Source organism: Balaenoptera physalus, assembly GCF_965194825.1.
Source record: "Balaenoptera physalus genome assembly, chromosome: 4".
Taxonomy (NCBI): Eukaryota; Metazoa; Chordata; class Mammalia; order Artiodactyla; family Balaenopteridae; genus Balaenoptera; species Balaenoptera physalus.
In genome coordinates this window covers 25,255,139-25,281,413 of record NC_138891.1, presented here as the reverse complement: position 1 = coordinate 25,281,413, position 26,275 = coordinate 25,255,139, and the positions used below count along the sequence as shown (strand labels likewise).

At 35.5% G+C, this 26,275-nt stretch overlaps 1 protein-coding gene across 4 annotated transcripts in view; it reads right to left on the bottom strand.

The window, feature by feature from the left end:
• Positions 1-1,976: 1,976 nt before the first annotated feature.
• TRPC1 (transient receptor potential cation channel subfamily C member 1) overlaps positions 1,977-26,275 on the bottom strand; it is a 67,619-nt gene continuing 43,320 nt past the window's right edge. For 2 of the 4 annotated variants that reach the window (XM_082461213.1, XM_082461214.1), the window contains 4 exons: positions 17,538-17,713; positions 9,600-9,801; positions 9,113-9,307; positions 1,977-8,053 (listed from right to left, as the gene is read on the bottom strand). In XM_082461213.1, coding sequence (XP_082317339.1) covers positions 7,826-8,053; positions 9,113-9,307; positions 9,600-9,801; positions 17,538-17,713 — 801 coding nt within the window. In that variant the 3' untranslated portion in view covers positions 1,977-7,825. The remainder of the gene's footprint in view (positions 8,054-9,112; positions 9,308-9,599; positions 9,802-17,537; positions 17,714-26,275) is intronic. The other 2 variants (XM_082461212.1, XM_082461211.1) reach the window with 1 other exon arrangement.

The following is a 26,275-nucleotide window of genomic DNA, read 5'->3' as shown; positions in this document are numbered from 1 at the left end:
ATTTTCTGAGGAAAAGAAAAATTTCAATATCAATGCAATTCCAATCAAAATCACCACAAGGTTTTTTTGGTAGAAATTGACAGGCAGATTCCAGAATTTATATGAAATAGCAAAGAGTCTAGAATTGCTAACATAAATTTTGAAAAATACAAAATTCTTCACCCTGGCATTTACTACCATACTTCACGTGACTGTGTTATGTTACTAATGGGCTACCAACTTGCATATTCAAGCACTGTTTTCTTCTAGAGTAGTAATAAATCATAAAATTCCACTGTTATTTTCTTAGTTTTCTTTCTTTCTTTCTTTCTTTTCATTGAGGAATTGTTGATTTACAATATTGTGTTAGCCTCAGGTGTACAACATAGTGATTCAGTATTTTTTTTATTATATTCCATTATAGATTATTACAAGATATTGAATATAATTCCCTGTGCTATACAGTAAATCCTTGTTGCTTGTTTTATGCATAGTAGTCTTTATCTGTTAATCCCATACTCCTAATTTGTCCCTCCCTCATCCATCTCCCCTTTGGTAACCATAAGTTTATTTTCTATGTCTATGAGTTTTGTATATAGATATGGTTTTTTTTTCTAGATTCCACATATAAATGATATCATATAGTGTTTGTCTTTCTCTGACTTATTTCATTAAGAATAACATTCTCTAGGTCCATCCATGATGCTGCAAATGGCAGTATTTCGTTCTTTTTTATGGCTGAGTAATATTCCAATATATCTGTATATATGTGTATATATATATATATATATATACACACACACACGTGGTATATATATACCACATCTTTATTTTTTAACATCTTTATTGGAGTATAATTGCTTTACATTGTTGTGTTACTTTCTACTGTATAACAAAGTGAATAAGCTATATGTATACCTATATCCCCATATCGCCTCCCTCTTGTGTCTCCCTCTCACCCTCCCTATCCCACCCCTCTAGGTGGTCACAAAGCACCGAGCTGATCTCCCCGAGTGATGCAGCTGCTTCTCAGTAGCTATCTATTTTACATTTGGTAGTGTATATATGTCAATGCTACTCTCTCACTTCTCCCAGCTTACCCTTCCCCCTCCCTGTGTCCTCAAGGTCATTCTCTATGTCTCCATCTTTATTCCTGTCCTGCCCCTAGGTTCATCAGAACCATTTTTTTTTCTTTCAATGCCATATATATTGGTTAGCATATGGTATTTGTTTTTCTCTTTCTGACTTACTTCACTCTGTATGACAGACTCTAGGTCCATCCACTACAAATAACTCATTTTTATTTCTTTTTATGGCTAAATAATATTCCATTGTATATAAGTGCCACATCTTCTTTACCCATTCATCTGTCGATGGACACTTAGGTTGCTTCCATGTCCTGGCTATTGTAAATAGAGCTGCAATGAACATTGTGGGATTGCTGGGTCATATGGTAGTTCTATTTTTAGTTTTTTAAGGAAGCTCCATACTGTTCTCCATAGTGGCTGTATCAGTTTATATTCCCACCAACAATGCAACAGGGTTCCCTTTTCTCCACACCCTCTCCAGCATTTACTGTTTGTAGATTTTTTGATGATGGCCATACTGACTGGTGTGAGGTGATAGCTCATTGTAGTTTTGATTTGCATTTCTCTAATGATTAGTGATGTTGAGCATTCTTTCATGTGTTTGTGGCAATCTGTATATCTTCTTTGGAGAAATGTCTATTTAGGTCTTCTGCCCATTTTTGATTGGGTTGTTTTTTTTGATATTGAGCTTCACGAGCTGCTTGTAAATTTTGGAGATTAATCCTTTGTCTGTTGATTCATTTGCAAATATTTTCTCCCATTCTAAAGGTTGTCTTTTCATCTTGTTTATGGTTTCCTTTGCTGTGCAAAAGCTTTTAAGTTTCATTAGGTCCCATTTGTTTATTTGTGCTTTTAGTTCAAATACTCTAGGAGGTGGATCAAAACAGATCTTGTGGTGATTTATGTCCTAGAATGTTCTGCCTATGTTTTCCTCTAAGAGTTTTATAGTGTCTGGCCTTACATTTAGGTCTTTAATCCGTTTTGAGTTTATTTTTGTGTATGGTGTCAGGAAGTGTTCTAATTTCATTCTTTTACGTGTAGCAGTCCAGTTTTCCCAGCACCACTTATTGAAGAGGCTATCTTTTCTCCATTATATATTCTTGCCTCCTTTATCAAAGATAAGGTGACCACATGTGTGTGGGTTTATCTCTGGGCTTTCTATCCTGTTCCATTGATCTATATTTCTGTTTCTGTGCCAGTACCATACTGTCCTGATTACTGTAGCTCTGTAGTATAGTCTGCAGTCACAGAGCCTGATTCCTCCAGCTCTGTTTTTCTTTCTCAACATTGCTTTGGCTATTGTGTCTTTTGTGTTTCCATACAAATTGTGAAATTTTTTGTTCTAGTTCTGTGAAAAATGCCATTGGTAGTTTGATAAGGATTGCATTGAATTTGTAGATTGCTTTGGCTGTGTCTTTTGTGTTTCTATACAAATTGTGAAATTTTTTGTTCTAGTTCTGTGAAAAATGCCATTGGTAGTTTGAAAGGGATTGCACTGAATCTGTAGATTGCTTTGGGTAGTATGGTCATTTTCACAATGTTGATTCTTCCAATCCAAGAACATGCTATTATCTTCCCATCTGTTTGTATCATCATTAATTTCTTTCATCAGTGTCTTATAGTTTTCTGCATACAGGTCTTTTGTCTCCTAAGGTAAGTTTATTCCTAGGTATTTTATTCTTTTTGTTGCAATGGTAAATGGGAGTGCTTCCTTCATTTCTCTTTCAGATTTCATCATTAGTGTATAGGAATGCAAGAGATTTCTGTGCATTAATTTTGTATCCTGCTACTTTACCTAATTCATTGATTAGCTCTAGTAGTTTTCTGGTAGCATCTTTAGGAGTCTCTATGTATAGTATCATGTCATCTGCAAACAGTGACAGCTTTACTTCTTCTTCTCTGATTTGGATTCCTTTTATTTCTTTTTCTTCTCTGATTGCTGTGGCTAAAACTTCCAAAACTATGTTGAATAATAGTGGTGAGAGTGGGCAATCTTGTCTCATTCTTGATTTTAGAGGAAATGGTTTCAGTTTTTCACCATTCAGAATGATGTTGGCTGTGGGTTTGTCATCTATGGCCTTTATTATGTTGAGGTGAGTTCCCTCTATGCCTACTTTCTGGAGACTTTGTATCATAAATGGGTGTGAATTTTGTCAAAAGCTTTTTCTGCATCTACAGAGATTATCAGATGGTTTTTATCCTTCAGTTGGTTAATATGGTGTATCACATTGATTGATTTGCATATATTGAAGAATCCTTGCATTCCTGGGATAAACGCCACTTGATCATGGTGTATGATCCTTTTAATGTGCTGTTGGATTCTGTTTGCTAGTATTCTGTTGAGGACTTTTGCATCTATGTTCATCAGAGATATTGGTCTGTAGTTTTCTTTTTTTGTGACATCTTTGTCTGGTTTTTGTATCAGGGTGACGGTGGCCTCGTAGAATGAGTTTGGGAGTGTTCCTCCCTCTGCTATATATTGGAAGAGTTTGAGAAGGATAGGTGTTAGCTCTTCTCTAAATGTTGGATAGAATTCACCTGTGAAGCCATCTGGTCCTGGGCTTTTGTTTGTTGGAAGCTTTTTAATCACAGTTTCAATTTCAGTGCTTGTGATTGGTCTGTTCATATTTTCTATTTCTTCCTGGTTCAGTCTCGGAAAGTTGTGCTTTTCTGAGAATTTGTCCATTTCTTCCAGGTTGTCCATTTTATTGGCATAGAGTTGCTTGTAGTAATCTCTCATGATCCTTTGCATTTCTGCAGTGTCAGTTGTTACTTATTTTTCATTTCTAATTCTGTTGATTTGAGTCTTCTCCCTTCTTTTCTTGATGAGTCTGGCTAGTGGTTTATCAGTTTTGTTTATCTTCTCAATGAACCAGCTTTTAGTTTTATTGATCTTAGCTATCGTTTCCTTCAATTCTTTTTCATTTATTTCTGATCTGATCTTTATGATTTCTTTCCTTCTGCTAACTTTGGGGGTTTTTTGTTCTTCTTTCTCTAATTGCTTTAGGTGTAAGATTAGGTTGTTTATTTGAGATGTTTCTTGAGGTAGGATTGTATTGCTATAAACTTCCCCCTTAGAACTGCTTTTGCTGCATCCCATAGGTTTTGGGTCATTGTGTTTTCATTGTCATTTGTTTCTAGGTATTTTTTGATTTCCTCTTTGATTTCTTCCGTGATCTCTTTGTTATTTAGTAGCGTATTGTTTAGCCTCCATGTGTTTGTATTTTTTAGTTTTTTTTCCTGTAATTGATATCTAGTCTCATAGCATTGTGGTCAGAAAAGATACTTGATATGATTTCAATTTTCTTAAATTTACCAAGGCTTGATTTGTGACCCAAGATATGATCTATCCTGGAGAATGTTCTGTGAGCACTTGAGAAGAAAGTGTATTCTGTTGTTTTTGGATGGAATGTCCTATAAATATCAATTAAGTCCATCTTGTTTAATGTGTCATTTAAAGCTTGTGTTTCCTTATTTATTTTCATTTTGGATGATCTGTCCATTGGTGAAAGTGGGGTGTTAAAGTCCCCTACTGTGATTTCATTATTGTTGATTTCCCCTTTTATGACTGTTAGCATTTGCCTTAAGTATTGAGGTGCTCCTATGTTGGGTGCATATTTACAATTGTTATATCTTCTTCTTGGATTGATCCCTTGATCATTATGAAGTGTCCTTCTGTGTCTCTTGTTATAGTCTTTAATTTAAAGTCTATTTTGTCTGAGAATTGCTACTCCATCGTTTTTCTTAGTTCTTTATTTAAGTATGTTGTAGCATTATATAGTTTTGTCAGGTTTACTGAAGCATAATTTCCATACATTAAAATTCACCCTATTAAATGTATAGTTTGTTGAGTTGTGCAATCAATCTTCTCTTCCCACCAGATCCTGGTAACCAATGATCTGATTTTGGTTTCTATAGTTTTGTCTTTTCTAGGATGTCATATTAATGGACTCACACAGTGTGTGTAGCCTTTTGTGACGCGTGTCCTCACTTGGCATAGTACTTTTAAGATTCATCTGTGTTACTGAATATATTTCACTAGTTTGTTCCTGTGTCAACTTGGGTAGGCTGAATTATGTTTCCCAGAATTCTCTCCCGTGTATGCTTCTAGGTAGGGTGGGCACAAGACACATTTCAGTGTGAAATTTGGAGGGCAGAAATGGAGCAGCAGCCATTTGGGGTTTTTTTGCATGCACTTGCATTGTTTACACACGTTGAAACTTATCTGCTGGCTCAACCTACTGGTGAAGGGCAGCGGCCAGGACTCTAATCATTCCACCTTTCCTTGGCTTGTCCTTCAGTTTCTCTAATTCTGGGCTAGGTGTGTTTAGCAATGTGGCAAAGGGTAACTTCTTCCACAGGATTCCCATATCATCAAGGTTGGAGACAGTGACAAGTGACAAGGGTCTCAGACTGTCCTCATGGGTTCCAGCTTATCCGCATTTCTTCCACCTATTTTCCTCTTCCAACAGCCAACCTGGTGAACTTCAAGCTCCAGTATTAGATGCAAAAACAACAGCCTCGGAGACTGCTTAACCAACTCCAACAATTGTGTAATGTCAAATCCCTGTAAACAAATCACTGTACACACAAACATATGTGCCTGCCAATATCCTAGTAGTTCTGCTTCTCTGATTGAACTCTGACTGATACAATTCCTTTTTATCACTGAGTAGATTTCCATTGTATGGATGTACGATTTACTTACCCATTCACCAGTTCATGGGCATTTGGTTGTTTTCAATTTGGGATCGTGAATAAAGCTGCTATAAACACTTACATACAGGTCTTTGTATAGACATATTATTTCAAAATATGGTATTTACAAATATAAGAAGAAATAGCTAAAAGAGTCAAATATCATTGCCACCAGAGGCAGGAAGAGGTACAAAGGGGTCTGATGTTGATGCTTTGCATTTTAGACCTTTGTTGCCATAATTTAAAAAAACAACAACAGTGAACTGTATACTTTAAAAGAGTGAATTTTATGATATGTGAATTGTATCTCAATAAAAAGTATAAAAGTATACAATAATACAATGAACAAACTCTGTCAATTTATAATCTAATGTCAAGTTTTATTTACCTTTTTTCTTACAATATGCTGTCATTCAAAATATACCTCGTAACTCATGCATACAGTAGGCACTCTATAAATATTTTGATTTAATAATTAGATATTTTTTAGAATGACTAAAAACCCTGATGTAAAATCCCAATTGGGAAGTGCATAATCCCATCATAGACAAAATATATAACTTTACAATAAACATTTTTATAAGAATTTGCCCAAAAAAGGGAACACTTACAATTTGGAAATTAAAAAATAAAAAGTAAAAAGCAAGATGAAACATAACACTAACATATTTCAACAATGATCCCTGGATCGGTGGTACTTATAGACCAAGGGCTACCTGCACCCTGTGGCCTTAAGACCATCTGACATTCAGTTAAGAAGATAATTATATACATAATAACCTCTTAACTAGAAATGCTGCAAGAATAAATAAGGAATAGCCTGTGAAAAACTGTTAACTATATCCCTTACATGAGCACAGGAAAAAAATTTAAATATATACTTTATTCTCCAATTTAAAAAGTCAATGCTTTTCACCCTAAGCATCAAGAATGAGCCACAAATAAGCATGAAGTCCCGTTTATAGAACTATGTTAAATTCTGTGGAAAATACTTTCGGATATAAGGTCAAGAACCTTAGTCCAAAAATAAAACAAATCCTTGCACTAAAGGGTCTTCCAATGTTTACACAAACAAAACAGGCCGTGACCATACATGACAAAGAAATACCTTCTAAATCCTTATTTTGGGTTAGCTTTATAACTAGGAACATTCACTCCAACTTGAAAAAAAATTATATCACTTTTATGATAATAAAAAATTAAAAGCCAATAAATACCTAATCTTAGAGAAGTAGCTGTGCAAACTTATAAACATAATCAAATACTCTATAGCTACAAAATGAAAAGTCTACTAACTATATTTTTCAAAAACTATATAATTCTATAAAAATTTAAATACGTGGACTCTATCAATACATGGAAATATATATATAAAATACTATTAAGTGAAAAAAGCAAAATTAAAAATATAAAGTGATTACAACCATGTAAAAGTAAATATGTTACAGTAACAAACATTGAGGTGAATTTAAATTTATAGACACAAATAGATTCAAACATTCATTAGGGCTTTATCTTTGTTGCTTAAGATTATAACAAAAGAAAAAAGAAAAAATAGACTACTGTTTTAGGTAAACCTATACTCCTAAACAATAAATACTGAACTATATATGTAAACTCCTAAAGCAAAGATTTTAAAAAACAAGACTTCTATATCTCAAATGTACCCTATGGAAGGAGATCAGTCCACATTTGCTGATCTTCATTTTTACAAAACCTTCTGGCAATAGTCACTACAATTCTAACGCTGCCCTTCTTAAGCAGAAAGAGAAAAAAAATTTAAGCACCGTTTAAGTAAGAAAACTAAGCAGCATGCTAACAAAATCTATCTACTTAATCTGTTTTATTACTGCAAAAAGCCACGAACAGAGGGTTTTAAAAAAACTAATCATATATACATATTTTACATAACATATATTTATGCTATAAATATTTTAAAGAATGGCTTTTACATAATTCTTTATTTCAATATATATCTTACTAATTTAATTGCAAGTTATGCAAATGCAGTCTTTCAGATTTATTATTGAAAATTATTCTCTACGTGATTTAGAAAATGGCTAATTTCTTGGATAAAACATAGCATATTTAGAAGTCCGAAAGCCAAGTAAATCCCTTATTTCATTTCGGAATTTTGATAGATCTTGGCGCAGTTCATTTAGATTTTCCACAGTTGCCTGATCTGTACTTTGCATCTTTTGTCTCATGGAAGTCAAGTAACGATGCACTAAACAGCACATCACTTTTTGGTAGTTTTCATCTCTCTTTTGCTTCAAATTTCTCCATTCCTTCAAAAACAAAAAATATGATATTAACAATGTGCATAAAAATATTTAGATGAGGTGGATTTTTAAAAAAATTTACAGAAACAAACACTATCTTGTAATGCTTTGACTATATTTTTGCCACTACATGTTCCAAAATAATATTCAACACATTTGAAACATGCCATGCATATCTGTTTTATTCATTTACCTGTACACTTACCTTGATTTAAGATCCTTAGTTTGTAGTAGGGATTAGCAAACTATGACCCATAGGCCAAATATGACCCACTTCCTGTTTCTGATGGCCTGTGAGCTAAGAATGGCTTTTACAGATGAACCTTTTGTAATCAATTTGATGATGGGGACTACTAACTTTGAACTCCAAATAAACAAAATGTTATTCCCTGCCAAAATGGAATTCCATTCATTAATAGAGCTGTATTATAAAAAAAATATTACTCAATTATTCTCATATGTTTAATTTCATCAATAAAAATTTTGTGGAAATTTGTTTTCTCTCTTGTTATATTACTACCCACATAAAATCTACAATTTTTTCACAGCCCACAAAGTCTAAAATATTTATTATCCGGTCATTTACAGAAAAAGTTTGCCCGTTCCTGGCTTATAGCAACATGTATTGAATTATTCATGTATTGAACAACTTTCAAGAAGAACCAGAAAAATATGCATTGACTCTAAGAGTCACTCTTATGCTGACAGCCTAGGTATTCTGAATATTTTCCTTGTTTTAAAACTGTGAGATGAGAATTCATGAAAAAAATCACAGCTCTCTCTCTCATTTTCAATAAGTATTTATTGAATCCTTACTTTATGTTAGATACTATGCTATGCATTAGGGATACAGGAGTGAAAAAAAAAACAAGTCTTAGCCCTTGTTTTTTTGTAAGCTGTTTCGCTAATTGCTTTATAACCACAACAAATTAGTGCAGAGAATGCCCTGTACAAAACAACACAAGTCTTAGCCCTTAGGAACCTGCATATTTATGCTTTAGGAAACATCTGAGATTAGTAATTATTAAAATTATCATGTTGCAGTTCAACCATCTAACTTCTTACCTTTAAGCTGTTCTGCCGTTTAACCTTGCCTTTTGATGTATGAGAGCAAATCCATTTACTGAGGCTACTAATCATATAGCAGATAGTCTTTGGTGAAGGAATGATGTTGAAAGGTGGGGGTAATGTACATTTGTCATCAAAGTAGCTAAGCCACAACTTTGCTCGAGCAAACTTCCATTCTTTGTCTTCATGATTCTACAAGAGGCAAGTGAAAAAGGAAATGAATAGGCATGCACACGTGCACACACACACAGTAGGGCTGGTATGAAGAGATTGTTTAAGATTGTTCAAATGTTTCCACACCTTGTAGGTAAAAATTTGGTTCAAGACTTGCAGTTAATATACATTACTTACATTTTTTAAAAAAAATCTATATTTAATTTTTAAATGACACATTCTTAATTCTTTTAAATCTTTGCCTTATCTACTACATACATTTGGTATGGTCTGAAGAGAATATAAAATTTTTAAAAGAATGAACACTTACTGCTATCAACTGAAAACTTTTATGAAGCATTGCCACCAGCAGCTTGGTAAGCACAATCACAACCACAACATTGTATGTCCCAACAATAACAGCTCCAACGAAGGACTGTAATTCTTCTCCGTAGCTAAATCTTGTGACAAAGATTGCCACATGTGCTAAGGAGAAAATATACCAGAACAAAGCAAAGCAAGTGCCGATGAACCTGTAAAGAAAATTACATTTCTGTTTAAAAGGAATTTTAAGTTAATTAGTGAAAATAAAGAATTCATTTATATCAACATTACATAAAGAATACATAGATAGCCCAGGAGTAATATTTTATAAAGTAACTGAGGTTGGACCCAACATCACAGATATGCCTTACTTTAAACAAAGAAACAAACTCAAAAGGAAGATAAATTATTCCTGTTTAATCTCTTACTACTTCTCTGTCTTTTCTCAACACAGCAGCCTATGATCCTGTAATACTTAATTAGATTTTGCCACTTCTTCGCTCAAAAACTTCAAATGGCTCTCAAGCTCAACAGCCCGAAGTCCATACAAGAGCCAACAAGGTCCTACATGATCCCATTACCTGTCTTTCTTTTTTTCCCTCCCTTTATTTCTTTCTTTCAATTGAAGTATAGTTGATTTACAATATTATGTTAGTTTCAGGTGTACAACATAGTGATTCAGTATTTTTGCAGATTATACTCTATTATAAATTATTACAGGATAATGGCTATAATTCCCTGTGCTATACAATATATCTTTGTTGCTTATCTATTTTATACATAGTGGTTTGTATCTGTTAATCCCATACCCATAATTTGTCCATCCCTGCTTCCCTCTCTCCCCTTTAGTAACCACAAGTTTGTTTTCTATATCTGTGAGTCTGTTTCTGTTCTGCATATACATTCATGTGTATTATTTTTTAGATTCCACATAGAAGTAACATTATACAGTATTTGTCTTTCTCTGTCTGACTTATTTCACTAAGCATAATATTATCTAGGTCCATGCACATTGCTGCAAATGGCAGAATTTCATTCCTTTTTATGGTTGAATATTAAATTGTGTGTGTATTTATATGGATTAAGAAGATGGAATATATATATCCATCTTCTTAATTCATTCATCTGTCGACGGGCCCTTGGGTTGCTTCCATATCTTGGCTACTGTAAATAGTGCTGCTATGAACACTGGGGTGCACGTATCTTTTCAAATTAGTGCTTTCATTTTTTCCTGGATATATAACAAGGAGTGGAATTGCTGGATCATACAGTAGTTCTAGTTTTAGTTTTTTAAGGAACCTCCATGCTATTTTCCACAGTGGCTGCACCAATTTACATTCCCACCAACAGTGTATGAGGTTTCTCTTTTCTCCACATCTTCTCTGACATTTGTAATTTGTAGACTTTTTGATGATGGCCATTCTGACTGGTGTGAGGCGATATCTCATTTTTGATTTGATTTGCATTTCTCTAATAATTAGTGATGTTAGGCACCTTTTCATGTGGCTGTTAGTCATCTGTATGTCTTCTTTGGAAATATGTCTATTCAGGTCTTCTGCCTATTTTCTGATTGTGTTGTTTGTTTTTCGATATTGAGTTGTATCAGCTGTTTACATATTTTGGATATTAACCCTCTGTCAGTCACACGACTTGTAAATATTTTCTCCCATTTTGCAGGTTGTCTTTTTGTTTTGTCAATGGTTTCCTTTGTTGTACAAAAGCTTTTAAGTTTAGTTAGGTCCATTGTTTATTTTTGCTTTTATTTCTTTTGCCTTAGGAGACTGATACAAAAAAATATTGCTATGATGTATGTCAAAGAGTGTTCTGCCTATGTTCTCTTCTAGGAGTTTTACTGTGTCATGTCTTACATTTAGGTCTTTTAACCACTTTGAGTTTATTTGTGTATATGGTCTGAGGGAATATTCTAATCTCCTTGTTTTACGTGTAGCTGTCCAGTGTTTCTAGCACCACTTGTTGAAGAGAGTGTCTTTTCTCCACTGTATGTTCTTGCCTTGTTTGTCACAGATTAATTGACCTAAGGTGCATGGGTTTATTTCTGGGCTCTCTATTCTGTCCCACTGATCTGTTTTTGTGACAGTATCATGCTGCTTTGATTTCTGTAGCTTTGTAGTATAGTCTGAAGTCTGGGAGGCTTACACCTCCAGCTTTGTTCATTTTTCTCAAGATAGCTTTGGCAATTCAGGGTCTTTTCTGGTTCCATATGAATATTAGGATTATTTGTTCTAGTTCTGTGAAAAATGTTATGGGTATTTTGATAGGGACTACATTAAATCTGTAGATTGCTTTGGGTAGTTTGGCCATTTTAACAATGTTAATTCTTCCAATCCAAGAACATGGGATAACTTTCCATTTCTTTGTATCATCTTCAATTTCCTACATCAATGTTTCATAATTTTCAGAGTACTGTCTTTCACCTCCTTGGTTAAGTTTATGGCTAGGCGTGATGTTAAATCGGATTGATTTTGGTTTTTTACTTTCTCTTTCTGATATTTCATTATTAGTGTATAGAAACTAATTAACATACACAGATTTCTGTATGTTAACCTAGTATCCTTCAACCTTGTTGAATTCATTTATTAGTTCTAATAGTTCTTTGGGTGGAGACGTTAGGGTTTTCTATATAAAATATGTCATCTGCAAATAGTGAGTTTTACACCTTCCCTTCCAATTTGGATATGTTTTATTTCTTTTTCTTGTCTGATCACTGTGGCTAGGACTTCTAATACTTTGTTAAATAGAAGTGGTGAGAGTGGCCATCCTTGTCTTGTTCCTGAATTTAATGGGAAAGCTTTCAGCTTTTCATCATTGAGTGTGATGCTGGCCATGGGTTTGTCATAAATGGCCTTTATTACGTTGAGATATGTTCCCTCTATTCCCGCTTTGATGAGTTTTTATCATGAATGGATGTTGAATTTTGTCAAACACTTTTTCTGCAACTATTGAGATGACCATGTGATTTTTATCCTACCTTTTGTTAATGTTGTGTATCACATTGATTGATTTGCATATGTTGAACCATCCTTGTGACACTGGAGTAAATCCAACTTGATCATAGTGTATGATCCTTTTTACACATTTTTAGATTCAGTTTGCAAATATTTTATTGAGGATTTTTGCATCTATATTTACCAAAAATATTAGCCTGTAATTTGCTTTGTACTGTCTTTGTCTGGTTTTGGTATCAGGGTAATGGTGGCCTCATAGAATGAATTTGGGAGTGTTCCATCCTCTTCAATTCTTTGGAATACTTTGAGAAGGATAGGTATTAATTCTTTATATGTTTGGTAGAATTCCCCTGTGAAGCCATCCCATTCTGGACTTTTGTTTGCTGGGGTTTTTTTGTTTGTTTGTTTGTTTTACAAATCCAATTTCAATTCTAGTGATCAGTATGTTCAAATTGACTGTTTCTTCTTGATTCAGTCTTGGCAGGCTGTATGTTTCTAGAAATTTGTCCATTTCTTTTTGGTTGTCCAATTTGTTGGCATATAACTGTTCATAGTATTCTCTTATGATTTTTTTGTATCTCTGTGGTATTGGTTGTTACTTCTCCACTTTCATTTCTTATTTTGTTTATTTGGGTAAAGGCTGGCTTTTTCTTCTTGGTAAGCCTGGCTAAAGATTTATCAATTTTGTTAATCTTTTCAAAAAAACAGTTCTTGGTTTCATTGATCTTTTCTGTTTTTTATCTCTATTTTATTTATTTCCACTCTGATCTTTATTATTTCCTTCCTTCCTTCCTTCTGCTGACTTGGGGCTTTGTTTGTTCTTTTTCTAATTCTTTTAGGTGGCAGATTAAGATATTTGTTTGCAATTTTTCTTATTTCTTCAGGAAGGCCTGTATTGCTATAAATTTCCCTCTTAGAACTGCTTTTGCTGCATCCCTCAAATTTTGGAAAGGTGTGTTTCCCTTTTCATTTGTCTCGAGCTATTTTCTGATTTCCTCTTTGATTTTATCATTGACCACTTGGTTTTTTAGTAGCATGTTATTTAGTCTCCACGTGTTTGTTCTTTTCCCATTTTCCTTTCTATAGTTGATTTCTAGTTTCATACCATTGTGGTCAGAAAAAAATGCTTCATATAATTTCTATTCTCTTAAATTTATTAAGGCTTGTTTTGTGGCCTAGTATGTGATCCATCCTGGAGAACATTCCATATACACTTGAAAAGAATGTGTATTCTGCTGTTCTGGGATGGAATGTCCTGTAAATACCAATTAAGTTCAACTGGTCTATGGTGTCATTTAGGTACACTGTTTTCTTACTGATTTTCTGTTTGGATCATCTATCCATTAATGTCACTGAGAGGTTAAAGTCCCCTACTATTATTGTATTACTGTCAATTTCTCCCTTTATGTCTATTAGTATTTGCTTTATAAATTTAGGTGCTCCTGTATTGGGTGCATATATGTTAATGAGTGTAACATCCTCTTTTGTGTTGATCCCTTTATCATTATACAGTGCTCGTCTTTGTCTTTTGTTACAGACTTTTAAAGTCTATTTTGTCTGATATGAGTACTGCTATCCCTGCTTCTTTGTCGTTTTCATCTGCATGAAGTATCTTTTCCTATCCCTCACTTTTTCTGTGTTTCTTTAGCCCTGAAGTGAGTCTCTTGCAGGCAGCATATTGAAGGGTCTTGTGTTTTCATGCAATCAGCCACCCTATGTCTTTTGATTGGAGCATTTAGTCCATTGACATTTAAAGTAGTTATTGATAGGTATGCAGTTATTACCATTTTATTCCTTGTTTTCCAGTTGTTTTTGTAGTTCTCTTCTGTTCATTTCTTCTTTTTGTTTCTCTTGTTGTGGTTTGATGATTTCCTTTAGTAGTATGCTTGAGTTCCTTTCTTTTTGGTTTTTGCATATCTATCATAGGTTTTTGATTTGTGTTTACCATAGGGCTCATATATGTTGTCCCATAATTATATCTACTTGTTTTAAACTGATAGTCATTTAAGTTCAAACACATTCTAAAAGATCTACATTTTTACCCCCCTCACCCACATTTTGTTTCTAATGTCATATTTTACATCTTCATGCTTATCTCTCAACTGTTTACTGCATTTATAGTGGCTTTTGTGTGTGTGTGTGTGTTTCTTTTCATCTATGTACTGGCTTTTTAAAGTGATCTTCAATCCTTACTATGTAACTGCCTTTCCTAGTGGGATTTTCCCTTTCCTATAGATTCTTCCTTCTTTTCCATTTAGAGAAGACCCTTCAACATTTTTTAGGTTTACTATTGATGAATTCTTTCAGTTTTTGATTGTCTGGTAAGTTCTTTATTTCTCCTTCTATTCTAAATGATAATCTTACTGGGTAGAGTATCCTAGGTCGTAGGTTTTTTCCTCTCAGCACTTTGAATATATCAAGCCTCTCCCTTCTGGCCCACAAAGTTTTGCAGAGAAATCTAAGCTGATAGTCTTATGGGGATTCCCTTGTATATGACTGTTTTTCTCTTGATGCCTTTAGAATTCTCTCTTTACCTTTAACTTTTGCCATGTTGATTATGATATGTCTTGATGTGGGTCTGTTTGGTTTCATCTTGTTTTGGACCTTCTGTGCTTCCTGTACCTGGATATCTGTTTCCTTCTTCAGATTTGGGAAAGTTTCAGCCATAATTTCGTCAAATACATTTTTGATCCCCTTCTTTCTCTCTCTTCTCCTTCTGGAACCCCTATTACGTGAATGTTGGTATGTTTAATGTTATCCTAGAGATCTAATGGACTGCTTTTGTTTTTTTGTTTATTTTCATTTGTCTTTCTTTCTGCTGTTCTGATTGGGTGATTTCCATTATTCTATCTTCCAGATCACTTATGTGTTCTTCTGTGTCACTTAGGCTGTTATTCAGAGTGTTTTTTATTTCAGATATTGAATTGCCTATTTTTGTTTGGGTCTTTTTTATATTTTCTAGTTCCTTGTTAAAATGATCTTTGTTTAGATCAATTCTCTTGATCTGAGTGGATCAAGCAGCCCATGGTCGTGTCTTTTCCCTGGTATTGGCCACCCCAGATCTAGCGCTGCGCTATGGCGTGAAGTGAGTGGGGCCAGAGCATCCACTCAGCCGGGGCTTTGGCACATAGCAAGGTGGTCACAGGAAACCCAGCAGCTGTGCTGCTGTCAAAACTCTGGGCTGCTTCTGGGGTGCCGCTGGAGTAAGCTCCAACAATGGCAGCTGCCGCACCACCTGGGCTACGCTCCAGGACTGGTTGCCTCTATATCACAAGGACGAGTCTTTTGCCAGGTCCTGGATGCCGTAGATCCAGTGCCATGCTGTGATGTGGAATGAGCGGAGCTGGGGTATCCTCTCAGTTCGGGCTGGGGAGAGCAGCAAGGTGGTCACAGGAAACCTGACAGCACTAGGGCAGACCTCTGTCTGCCCTAGCAGGGGGCAAGCCAGTACCTGCACCCCTCATGAGTGGCATCCAGGCTTCTCCAGTCTTTCTATCTCTCCCAGGGGTTCTCCAACCAGTTAAGGGGGCTTGTCTCCTATGTGTAGAAACCAGACTGGAACACCCAGTCTGTGGCTTGACCCACTAACTCCCCAGGGCGAGTATCCACCTGTGTAATCTCCCTTTTCCTTTGAATCCCTTCCCGGGGCACAGGTCCTGACCAATCACTTTCTTCTCATCCTACCCGATTACATGTATACCTTTCTTACAGCCTTGCTTGTACAGGAGTCTTTCTGCCTGTTTCCAGCTAGCTTTCAGTGAGAATTATTCCACACGTAGATGTATTTTTTGATGTGTTTGTGGGGGGAGGTGAGCTCCAAGTCCTCTTACTCCACCATCTTGATCTGCTTTATTCCCCATTACCTTCCTTACCTAATCTACTACAACTCTCACTCTGATTCACTACATACCATCCACGCTGACCTCCTGGCTTTTCCTTGAACATACCAACCACACTCCCATCTCAAGGCATTTGCATTTGCCATTCCCCTATCTGCCAACGCTCTTCCTCCAGATACCTTTTCATGGCTTGATCCTTCACCAGCTTTATATCTTTACTTGGATGTCATCTTTTGTGAGGCCTTCCTTAACCTCCTACCTAACTAAAGCTACACCGTCTCACACAAAAATCCTTCCTGGCCCAAGCTTTATTTGGGCTACAGGCAAGGGCCTGTGTAATACTGATATACACTATACCAATACTGTGTAATATACTATATATTTTATTTCTATTTTTATTGCCTGTATCACCTCACTAGAATAATAAACTCCATGAGGGTAGTTTTGTTCACTGATACTTCATTTATTTAGCACTTAGAACAGGGTCTGGCATACTGAAGGTGTTAGATGAATATTTATTACTCATTTAATCTTATTCCTTAAACAAACTAAAGAATAGTTGGTACATAATAGGAATACAACAAACGTGTAATTCTACACCTCTTCTCCATTATTTTATCTAAGAATGTGGGGAGGTATTTTGTCTGCCTTACAACTGGTTGCTCAATTCCTTCTGATACAATAAATTAGAGGAAAAAAATGTTCTTGAAGCTTTAACAATCTCAACCCTAATGACCTCCTAAGAAGTGTTGAAATCTGAGAGTGCTTTGGTTGTAACAATGACTGAGAATTGCCACTGACAATTAATACTTGAAGGGCAGAGACATGGAACATCTCACAATACATATATAGGGCCCACAAAGAACTGTCCTGCCCAAAATGCTAAGAGTGCACAAAATGCAAGAGTTCCTCTGTTAAGATAGACTGTAGTCGAGGAGACAATGTAATAACTCAGGCCACTAATTATTTAAGATTCTATGTGTAAAGATGACTATCAAATGATTCATGAAAAATAAGTATTTCTTTTTCAAAATGCATTTCTTAAAGAAAATTTGAAGTTCTAGTTCTGTAGGTATGAATTCATACATAACACAACAGAAAGACAGACATATATTTACTAAAAATTTAAAAGACACTCACGAATGGAAGGTATCATTGCTTTGCTGTTCACAGAAGATGCCTACACAGTCCTTCTGTTCTTTTGGAGTATAGTCTTTATCATACAGTTGTGTCAGTCCAATTGTGAAAGAAAACAAAACAAGAAGAAACATTCCAAGAAATTTTCCAAAATCTTGTAACATCTGTCCCATTGAAATCTGTGGAATATATTACATAGGCATTCATTAAAATCATCAGGAAAACAAAATATGAAAAACTAAATGACCAGGCAAGAAAACATATGATCCACAAGGCTACTCCTTTTTTTCCACCTGTTTGAGATATTTCATCACTTTTAAAACATCAAAAATCCAGTTGCCAAACAAAAATGGTACATTCCTTGAATCTGGATCAAGTCTGCAGAGGATAATTTTGCTATGAAGGTAGAGGAAGAGACATAGAGATTTAAGAAAAGGCCTAATTTGCAAGGGATGAAAGGAAAATTCTTTGCTAAAACCTAAAGGGAAATAAATGCTTATATTTATAGTTTCTCAAAGTTTACAAATATAAAACCATTAGGACATAAAGTATTTCATTTGATTTTTGCAACCAATTCTAAACCACTTCCTGAAGAACAGCATTTCCCCCTCTAGGACTGCCCTAATCTCTTTTGCCAAGGTGATCAATTTTCTTTCATTTGGGGTCTATTATAAGAAAAAATTATACGTGTTAAGTCAAATGAGAGGGTCTAATATTTATGTGAGTATCTACCATAATTTAGACATGTGTAATGCATCTGGGAGCTTTATTCAAGCCTAATTTCATTCTCCTTTAATACTCTTTCAAATTCTGGGGAATAGGTACTTTTCATAAATTCTTGTTATTTAAATTGGCATACAAATTTGGAGAATAATTTAACATTACACTTTGATCCCGAAATTCTATCCCTAGGAATTTAGCCAACAGGAAGTACACAAAGATGCATTACATACAAGGATTTTCATTGTAGTGCTGTAGAATAAAAAATTAGAACATCCTAAATGTTGTTGTTAAAAAGAATGAAGTGCTATGTGCTGGCATAGAAAGGTGCCTACAAAACATTAAGTCAAAAAAGCAGGGTACACAACAGTATTAAACAGCTATTTTTTAAAGAATAGGTCAGATATATATTTTCATATAGATAAGGTTTGATATGCACAGGAAATTTCTGGAAGTTTACACAAGAAACCATTAACAGTGCTTATCTATGGGAGGTAGGACTAGGGGTGTGGTTTGAATCTTCTTTGCTATATGCATTCATTACTTTTAAGATACAAAGACTAGTGTTTAGAAATAATCCCTCCTCAAATGTAACCAGGCCAAATTTATATAATTAGTGAAATCCAACTTCAAATAAAATTCCGAACTCCCTCGAGCCTGCCAACATAACACACGCCAATCACCGACGATACAAAGTAGTAGCAGCAGGCAAGTGGCCAAGCCCCTCCAGCCCACTATAGTGAGCCAGCTAATTAAGTCGAAGAGGTGTGCTAAAATTTTTAGGCACAGCACAAGCTAGTACTCCCGGCGACTTGGAGTGGGGAGGTCCACTATGCCTGACTTTTATGCACTTGACTAGCATGTGGCTCTTTTCAAAATCTTATGCTTCCCTCACTTGGCCCCCTTGCAAAATTCTGATGGAAGAAACAGAAAACTTTTAGAATCAGAAAGCTCAAAATGTGTGAGAAAGAGAAGAAATACATTTCTCTCTTAATCAATGATAGCTTTATTAGGTCACTTTGGAAAGAAATCATTTATTCAGATTGTGAGTGCTTAGAATAAAGCCATATCGTGTTAGTAGAGAACCTAATAATGTATGACAGTAAGAGTACAATAACTGCTTTAGGTAAGTACAGAAAAAATTGGATTTGAAGAAAATTTAGACACTGTGAGCTTAAAGGTAAATAAAGTTTTCCAAGAGTGACCATGTATGCTGTTATAATTTTAATTTCAAAAATTTAGTCCCAAAGTAAAAGCCTTAATTTAATATTACTGTTTTAAAGATAAGAGTAATTTAATTTCAGTATCAAGATGAGCAATATTTAATGAGAACACTACAAACTTCATGACTTGTCTTTTAAAAACATGATATTAGTCCTTGTATAACATGGAAGAAACAAAATTAGCTACAGTGGATATCGCTGAGGTGAACATTAGCTTGTAGAGCACACTAATGAAACATTCATGTGAAATGCAAACATTAAAAGCAGTAAATTAATTTTAGTCTGAGAAAGATTATAAGGCTCATTTATTTGTAAAAAGAACAATCACGCTTTCTTACATGTTTACTTATTTAAAACTACTTAGTAGTTTTAATTGAGAAATATGAACAGTAAGTAATAAAAACAAGATGGTAGTTTAAAAATTAATACTGAAATTTACACAGAAGTTAACACTAGTACACACAGAGAAAAATATTTTCCTAGTAATCAGAAGAATGGAAATTAAAGAAAACTACTAAGATAGTATAACAAAGAAAGATAGCACTAAAGCTATTAACGTGGTGAACTGTTTGTGTGCTTTTACACTGTTTGTGTGACTGAAAATTAACACATCCTTTTATAAAGAAATAGAAATACTGAGGCACTATAAGAATCCTATCTTTTGATATGTTAATACTACTGAAGATGTATCCTTAGGAAATAATTTAACAGAGGAAAAGCCTCATACACAGAGCACTATGTAGAATAGCAAAAACATGCTAAATGCCTGATAGAGGAAAGAGGTGTTATCATTAGGGTGCATATTAAGTGTTCAATTATAAAAGTGGCTGACAAAAGGGAAGAAATAATAATAACTTCCAGTCATTCTTTTTCCAAATCTTTCTCCAGAAAAACCCATAATTATCTGTAGGAAAGATAATCCATCTATCTAATCAAGCCATTCATGCTCAAGATGCCCTTTATATGTGTCAAAAGAATCAAACTGCCCTTTATATGTGTCAAAAGAATCAAACTTCTCACACCATATACAAAAACCTGAAACCATAAAACTCCTAGAAGAAAATATAAGCCAGTATGCTCTTTGATATTGGTCTTAGCAATACATTTTTTGATATGTCCCCTCAGGCAAGAGAAGCAAAAGCAAAAATAAACAAATGGGACCTACTCAAACTTAAAAGCTCTTGCACAGCAAAGGAAACCATCAACAAATGAAAAGGCAGCCTACCGAATTGGAGAAGATATTTGTAAATGCTGTGTCTGATAAGGGGTTAATACCGAAGATTGTACAAAGAACTCAGACAACTCAAACTTCCTGACTCTCTCCAAGCACCCCTCAGTCATGCTCCCAAGTCCTTTGTATGTAATCTCTAAAACAGTATTCTTCACTTTATACTTTATTTATGTTTGTCTCTTCTAGCAGTCTTTAAAGGCAGGCACAATGTCAGTAAGCTCCAGAGCCTGGCATATTAATTAAAATACTGAATACATAACTACTTTTTATATGTCTTTTATCTAACTCTTTACCATTTTCCAAGAGGTATCACATATTTTTATTTATCCTGCAAGGTGGGGAAGGCTGGCATTATCTCCATTTCTCCAAGTGACAAACAGAAACTCAGAGAGATTTAGTGAATTGCTCAGGGTGAAAGAACTAATAGATGGCAAAGGTGGAATTGAATTCTTGCTTCTGACTCCTTGCAAGGGCTTTTCTAAAACATCTCTTTGAGGTTTTTATCTTAGCTCTCCCATTAGAAATTTGGGGCTGGGTACAATTAAGAAATATTTAGTTCTCATGCATTTTGCATACACAGCAGGGCTTGTTGAATTAATACACGAATAAATGTATTTTAAAAGATGTAATTGTTAATTAACATTTTGCACCGTCTTTTTTCTAACACTATGTGAGCTGGGCCTTACTTTCCTGACCTATAAAAGAAATGGCCACATGCTGCATCAGACTTGCTCATCTACATGCTATTAAAATTTTGTCAGACTTCACCCCAAACTATTTAATCAGCATCTCTGAGGGCAGGACTGGAGAATGTAGATTAAATGTGCTCCCCACACCATCCTTGCAGCCTCTCCAGTTTTTGAACCCCTAGACTATACGACTTCTAAGTTTCCCTCTAGCTCTGACATTCCATACTCCTTTCAAGAAAAAATATCCATCCCCAGTATACCCTAAAATGCAAAACACCTGAAATCACTCTTTACTCACAAAGAACAGTACTTTACAAACAACAATAATATGCCATTTATGTTACACAGGCCACTAAACTAAGTCTGATAATTATCCAATAAAAACAAACAATTCACTAGGAATAAAGGATGCACTCGTGTGTCACATACTACATTCACTTTCCAAGTTTTCTTGTATTATTTTTCAGGTCGGTCACAGTTACCTCCACTACTCTAAGGGAATGGAGGAATGGATCTAAACGTTTATGTAAAGCCCATGATGCGTCAGGTACCCTGCTGTGCATCTGATATACACTGACCCATTCAATCCTCACAACAGATACAGAAACTGAGACTCCAAGAGAAGAGGTAACAGTAAGTTATGGAGCAAGATTCTGAACCAAGCTGTGTGATCCTGTCTTTCCCTTCTTGTCTAATCACCCAACTACCAGTATTAAAGGCTGTGTAAGTCATTTGACACACATGGATAAATGAAGAAGAATTTAAAAAATCTATAAATTATGAAAGCCTGCCAACAGAAGTATTGTACAGTAAAAGTTAATGAGGGACTCGTATTACTCAAGAAAACTCTGAGAAGCAATTCAGCACAGTGGTTAAGACCACTAGCTCTGGAGCCAAACTACCTGGGTTGGAATCCCAGTTCTACTACTCACCAGCCGTGTGACCTTGTACAAGTTACTTAATGTCTCTACGCCTCAGTTGCTTCCTCTGTAAAATAAAAGAGTCTGCCTCTTCGAATGGTTGTGAGGATTGAATGAGGTCATACATGTAAATAAAGATCTTAGAACAGTATCTGACACACAGTTAAGGACTCAAATGTTCACTGTTAATATTACTTTAACAAGATTATTTATAGATTGTGTCTTTTTTTTGGTTGTTGAAGTATGTAACATTACTGATTTATGCCCAATCATGTCTCTTACATCTGCTGAGGCACATTAGCTGGCATCCTGAATTCAAAAAAGCAGGAGAGCAAACTTCAAAGAGCAGGCTGGCCTCTGGAGTCAGACAGACGCAGGTTCAGCTCTTGACTCTGCCACTTAATAGTTCTGTGAACTGTTTCTCTCCCTAAGCCTTAAACCCTCCATTTGTAAAATGAAAATAAAAAATAACAAGGGTTGTGATGAGGGTTAAATAAATGGAAAACATATAACAGAGTCCCTGGCCCACATGAAATGTTCAATAAATGTTAGTTGCTGTTATTATTGGGAACAAGCAGGTACAGCAACAGCTAGGATGTAGCCCTATTTCTCCATCATATTTTTTTGTTTTCTCAGACCAATCAGTGCTTGTATTTACTCAACCCCATCTAACAAGTTTTTCAACTCAATTCAACAAACAGACATTAAGTAACTACTATGGCAAGGTAATGCATAAGGTGCAGACCAGAAAGTGAAGATATATTCCCAATCCTCAAGGAATTTTTAATTTAGTAGAAACAACATAACATAATTTAGGACAAGCTAAATTTAAATTGTCTTATGATTAAGACTTAGCTATAGGAAGTGCTCATCAGAGGTCCAAAGTACTAAGTCCATCATATGGAGAAATTCATTCTCATGGGAGTACGAGTGTAGGAATAGATTTTCTAGTGGTGGGGACACTAAAGCTGGTGCATGTTCCCTCTCCCTGGAATGCCCTACAGCCAACCTCCTTTCAACTCATCTTTTAAGGCTTAATTTCAGTGTCATCTCTTCTGGGAAGTCTCCTCTGATGCCTTAGACTGAAGTGAGTACCCTTCCTCTGAGCTCTCTATTACAGCATCTACTATTCCAAATGTTGTCATTGGCTCGTCATCCTCAGTGAACTATGAGTTCTTTAAAAGGAGACTGCAGCATACTCACTTCAGTATTCCCAGTGTCCAGTACCTATCAGGCACTCAATAAATGTTTATTGAATGAATAAGTAAAGTTTCAACAAGCAGAGGATAGTCTGGGACAGCGGTCCCCAACCTTTTTGGCACCAGGGCCTGTTTTCGTGGAAGATAATTTTTCCACAGATGGGGCGGGCAGTGGGGGGGATGGTTCAGGTGGTAATGTGAGCGATGGGGAGCGATGGGGAGTGGCAGATGAAGCTTCACTCGCTTGCCTGCCGCTCACCTCCTGCTGTGCAGTCTGGTTCGTAACAGGCCGTGGACCGATACCGGTCCGTGGCCTGGGGGGTGGGGATCCCGGGTCTGGGACATTCTAAACAGGGTAATAACACAAAAAATGACAAGGAAGTGGGAAAGCACAGGACCTGCGTGAGATTAGTGACTGGTCTTGGCCCAGATGGAGAAGTATTTCATGAAGAGATAAGGAGATGAGTATAGTGAGCAATGGCTAGAAAGTAAGGCCCGATTGTAGAAGGCCATCTTCCAAAGTCTACCTACAACATGTCAGAAATTTAACAAATACAATCATACAAATTTCAAGTAATAGAATAAAGGATTCAATCACTGCTGAATCAGGATCATTTTATGTATTCCACTACAGGATAATTCCACAAGCTTGCTTTGCCTGGTACAGTCCCAGTTCACAGCTGTTGTCCCAACTTAGTAATGAATAATATCCTTTTCATTCTCCAAAGTGTCTCTACTTGGATGATAAATTACAGTCATTCTAACTAAGGGAGAGATCTGGACTCCTACTGCAGGTTATATAACCAGCTAAAATAAAAGTCTGTCAGCTTCTAAATCTACAAAGATTTAGAAGGAAAAAAATGTTAGTAAATGGAGATAAATTTAACAAACAACTGCAGTAATCACATAAAAACATTATCTGACATCGCATGTTATGTAAAGAAAAAAAGCTGCACTTTAGCTAAAGTGGTTAACTTATTGCCAATTTTCCTTTTGCATTTCTTTTAGCTTTATATTCGTAACTGGATCACTCTTTTGAGTTCCTTGCTTCTGATTAACAAAATGGAAGAAAATGTATTATAAATCTTCTGCACAAAATTATTCTAGAGTTCTTTGTCACCAATATGTTATACAAATCTGTCATGTCAATAAGATTACACTGGAAAACAAATACCTTTATTGGAGAAATTTTTTAAGTAAAAGCCTGAAGATAGGACTCTACAGATTCTTATTAAATATCTATTTTTCATCCTCTTTCTGACTAACCAGACCTTCTTGGGGGGAAATATGCTCAATTAAAAGTACTCATCTCGGGGCTTCCCTGGTGGCGCAGTGGTTGAGCGTCTGCCTGCCAGTGCAGGGGACACGGGTTCGAGCCCTGGTCTGGGAGGATCCCACATGCCGCGGAGCGACTGGGCCCGTGAGCCACAATTACTGAGCCTGCGCGTCTGGAGCCTGTGCTCCGCAACAAGAGAGGCCGCAATAATGAAAGGCCCGCGCACCGCGATGAAGAGTGGCCCCACTTGCCGCAACTAGAGAAAGCCCTCGCACAGAAACGAAGACCCAACACAGCCATAAATAAATAAATAAATAAATAAAAATTGTATAACTTTAAAAAAAAAAGTACTCATCTCCTCAGAGATACAAACAGCCATGTGACCCAATTCTGGCCAATGAGTTATAAGTGGAAGTATTTGGTAGGCCTCGAGGAAAAATAATTGTCCTCTTGTTAAAAAAAAGAAAGACAGTTGGCTCATGCTTTCTGCCTTTCCCCTTCTTCCTGCTGGATGCAGACTTTATATAATGACTTGGAGCAGGGAGCCTGCACCATGAGAACCAGTCACACTCGAAACAAGTTTATATATTTGCAAAACTGATCAAACTATACAGTTAAGATGGGTACATTTTACTGTACGGCAAATTATACCTTAAGATAATTTTTAAAAAAATCATTTGCTGGACTAGATCATAATATTTAAACATATATTATGATTAACCTGTAGACCTTTTAAAAAATAGGAGCACACTAAATATTTGTTAGCTTCACTTAAATTATTTGCTAGTTCTGTGGCTATTAGAACAATATAAAGTACCTTGCTGGAGGAGGAAAACACACACCACAGTTAAAAAGACAAACACCCACTTATGCAGTATTTGTATACATGTCTATAGTTCTTTTGGGAAAAGATTAAGTCAGGAAGACCTGACTCAACAGTTCTAGGAAAAAGAAACAAATAATTTGCTAAGAAATAATAATATACTTTTTCCTTTTTAACTCGTTTTAAAAATCTGTAAAGAAATTTTCAGTATAGAAACTTAGTGATATCATCAGTTTTTAGCTAAAAAACAAAGAAAACAATGTGCATATAGAACTACTGTGGACTCTTGATTAAAACATTTATAGACGATATTAGTGATAAAATTAAATCAAAATAACAGACAGTCTAAACCAGTGTTTCACAAACCATGTTTTGGAGAAAAAAAGAGACCTGAGCATATTTCATGAAAAATGGGTATGATGTTAACTGAATTTAGGTGATGACAGTTTGAACAAGATCAAACAAGTTTCTTTCCTTCTTTCTCATAGGCTTTAATGTGATAATGTGCACTGTGAATTCCCAAAAGAGGTTATATGGAATGCAGTGTATCCCAAACTTATTTCAGTCAGAGCATCTCACAGGACTTGGCTAACAGAGAGTCACACTTCAGGAAACACTCTTGGAGGATGACAGCACAAACCGAATCAAATGGGGTTTTTC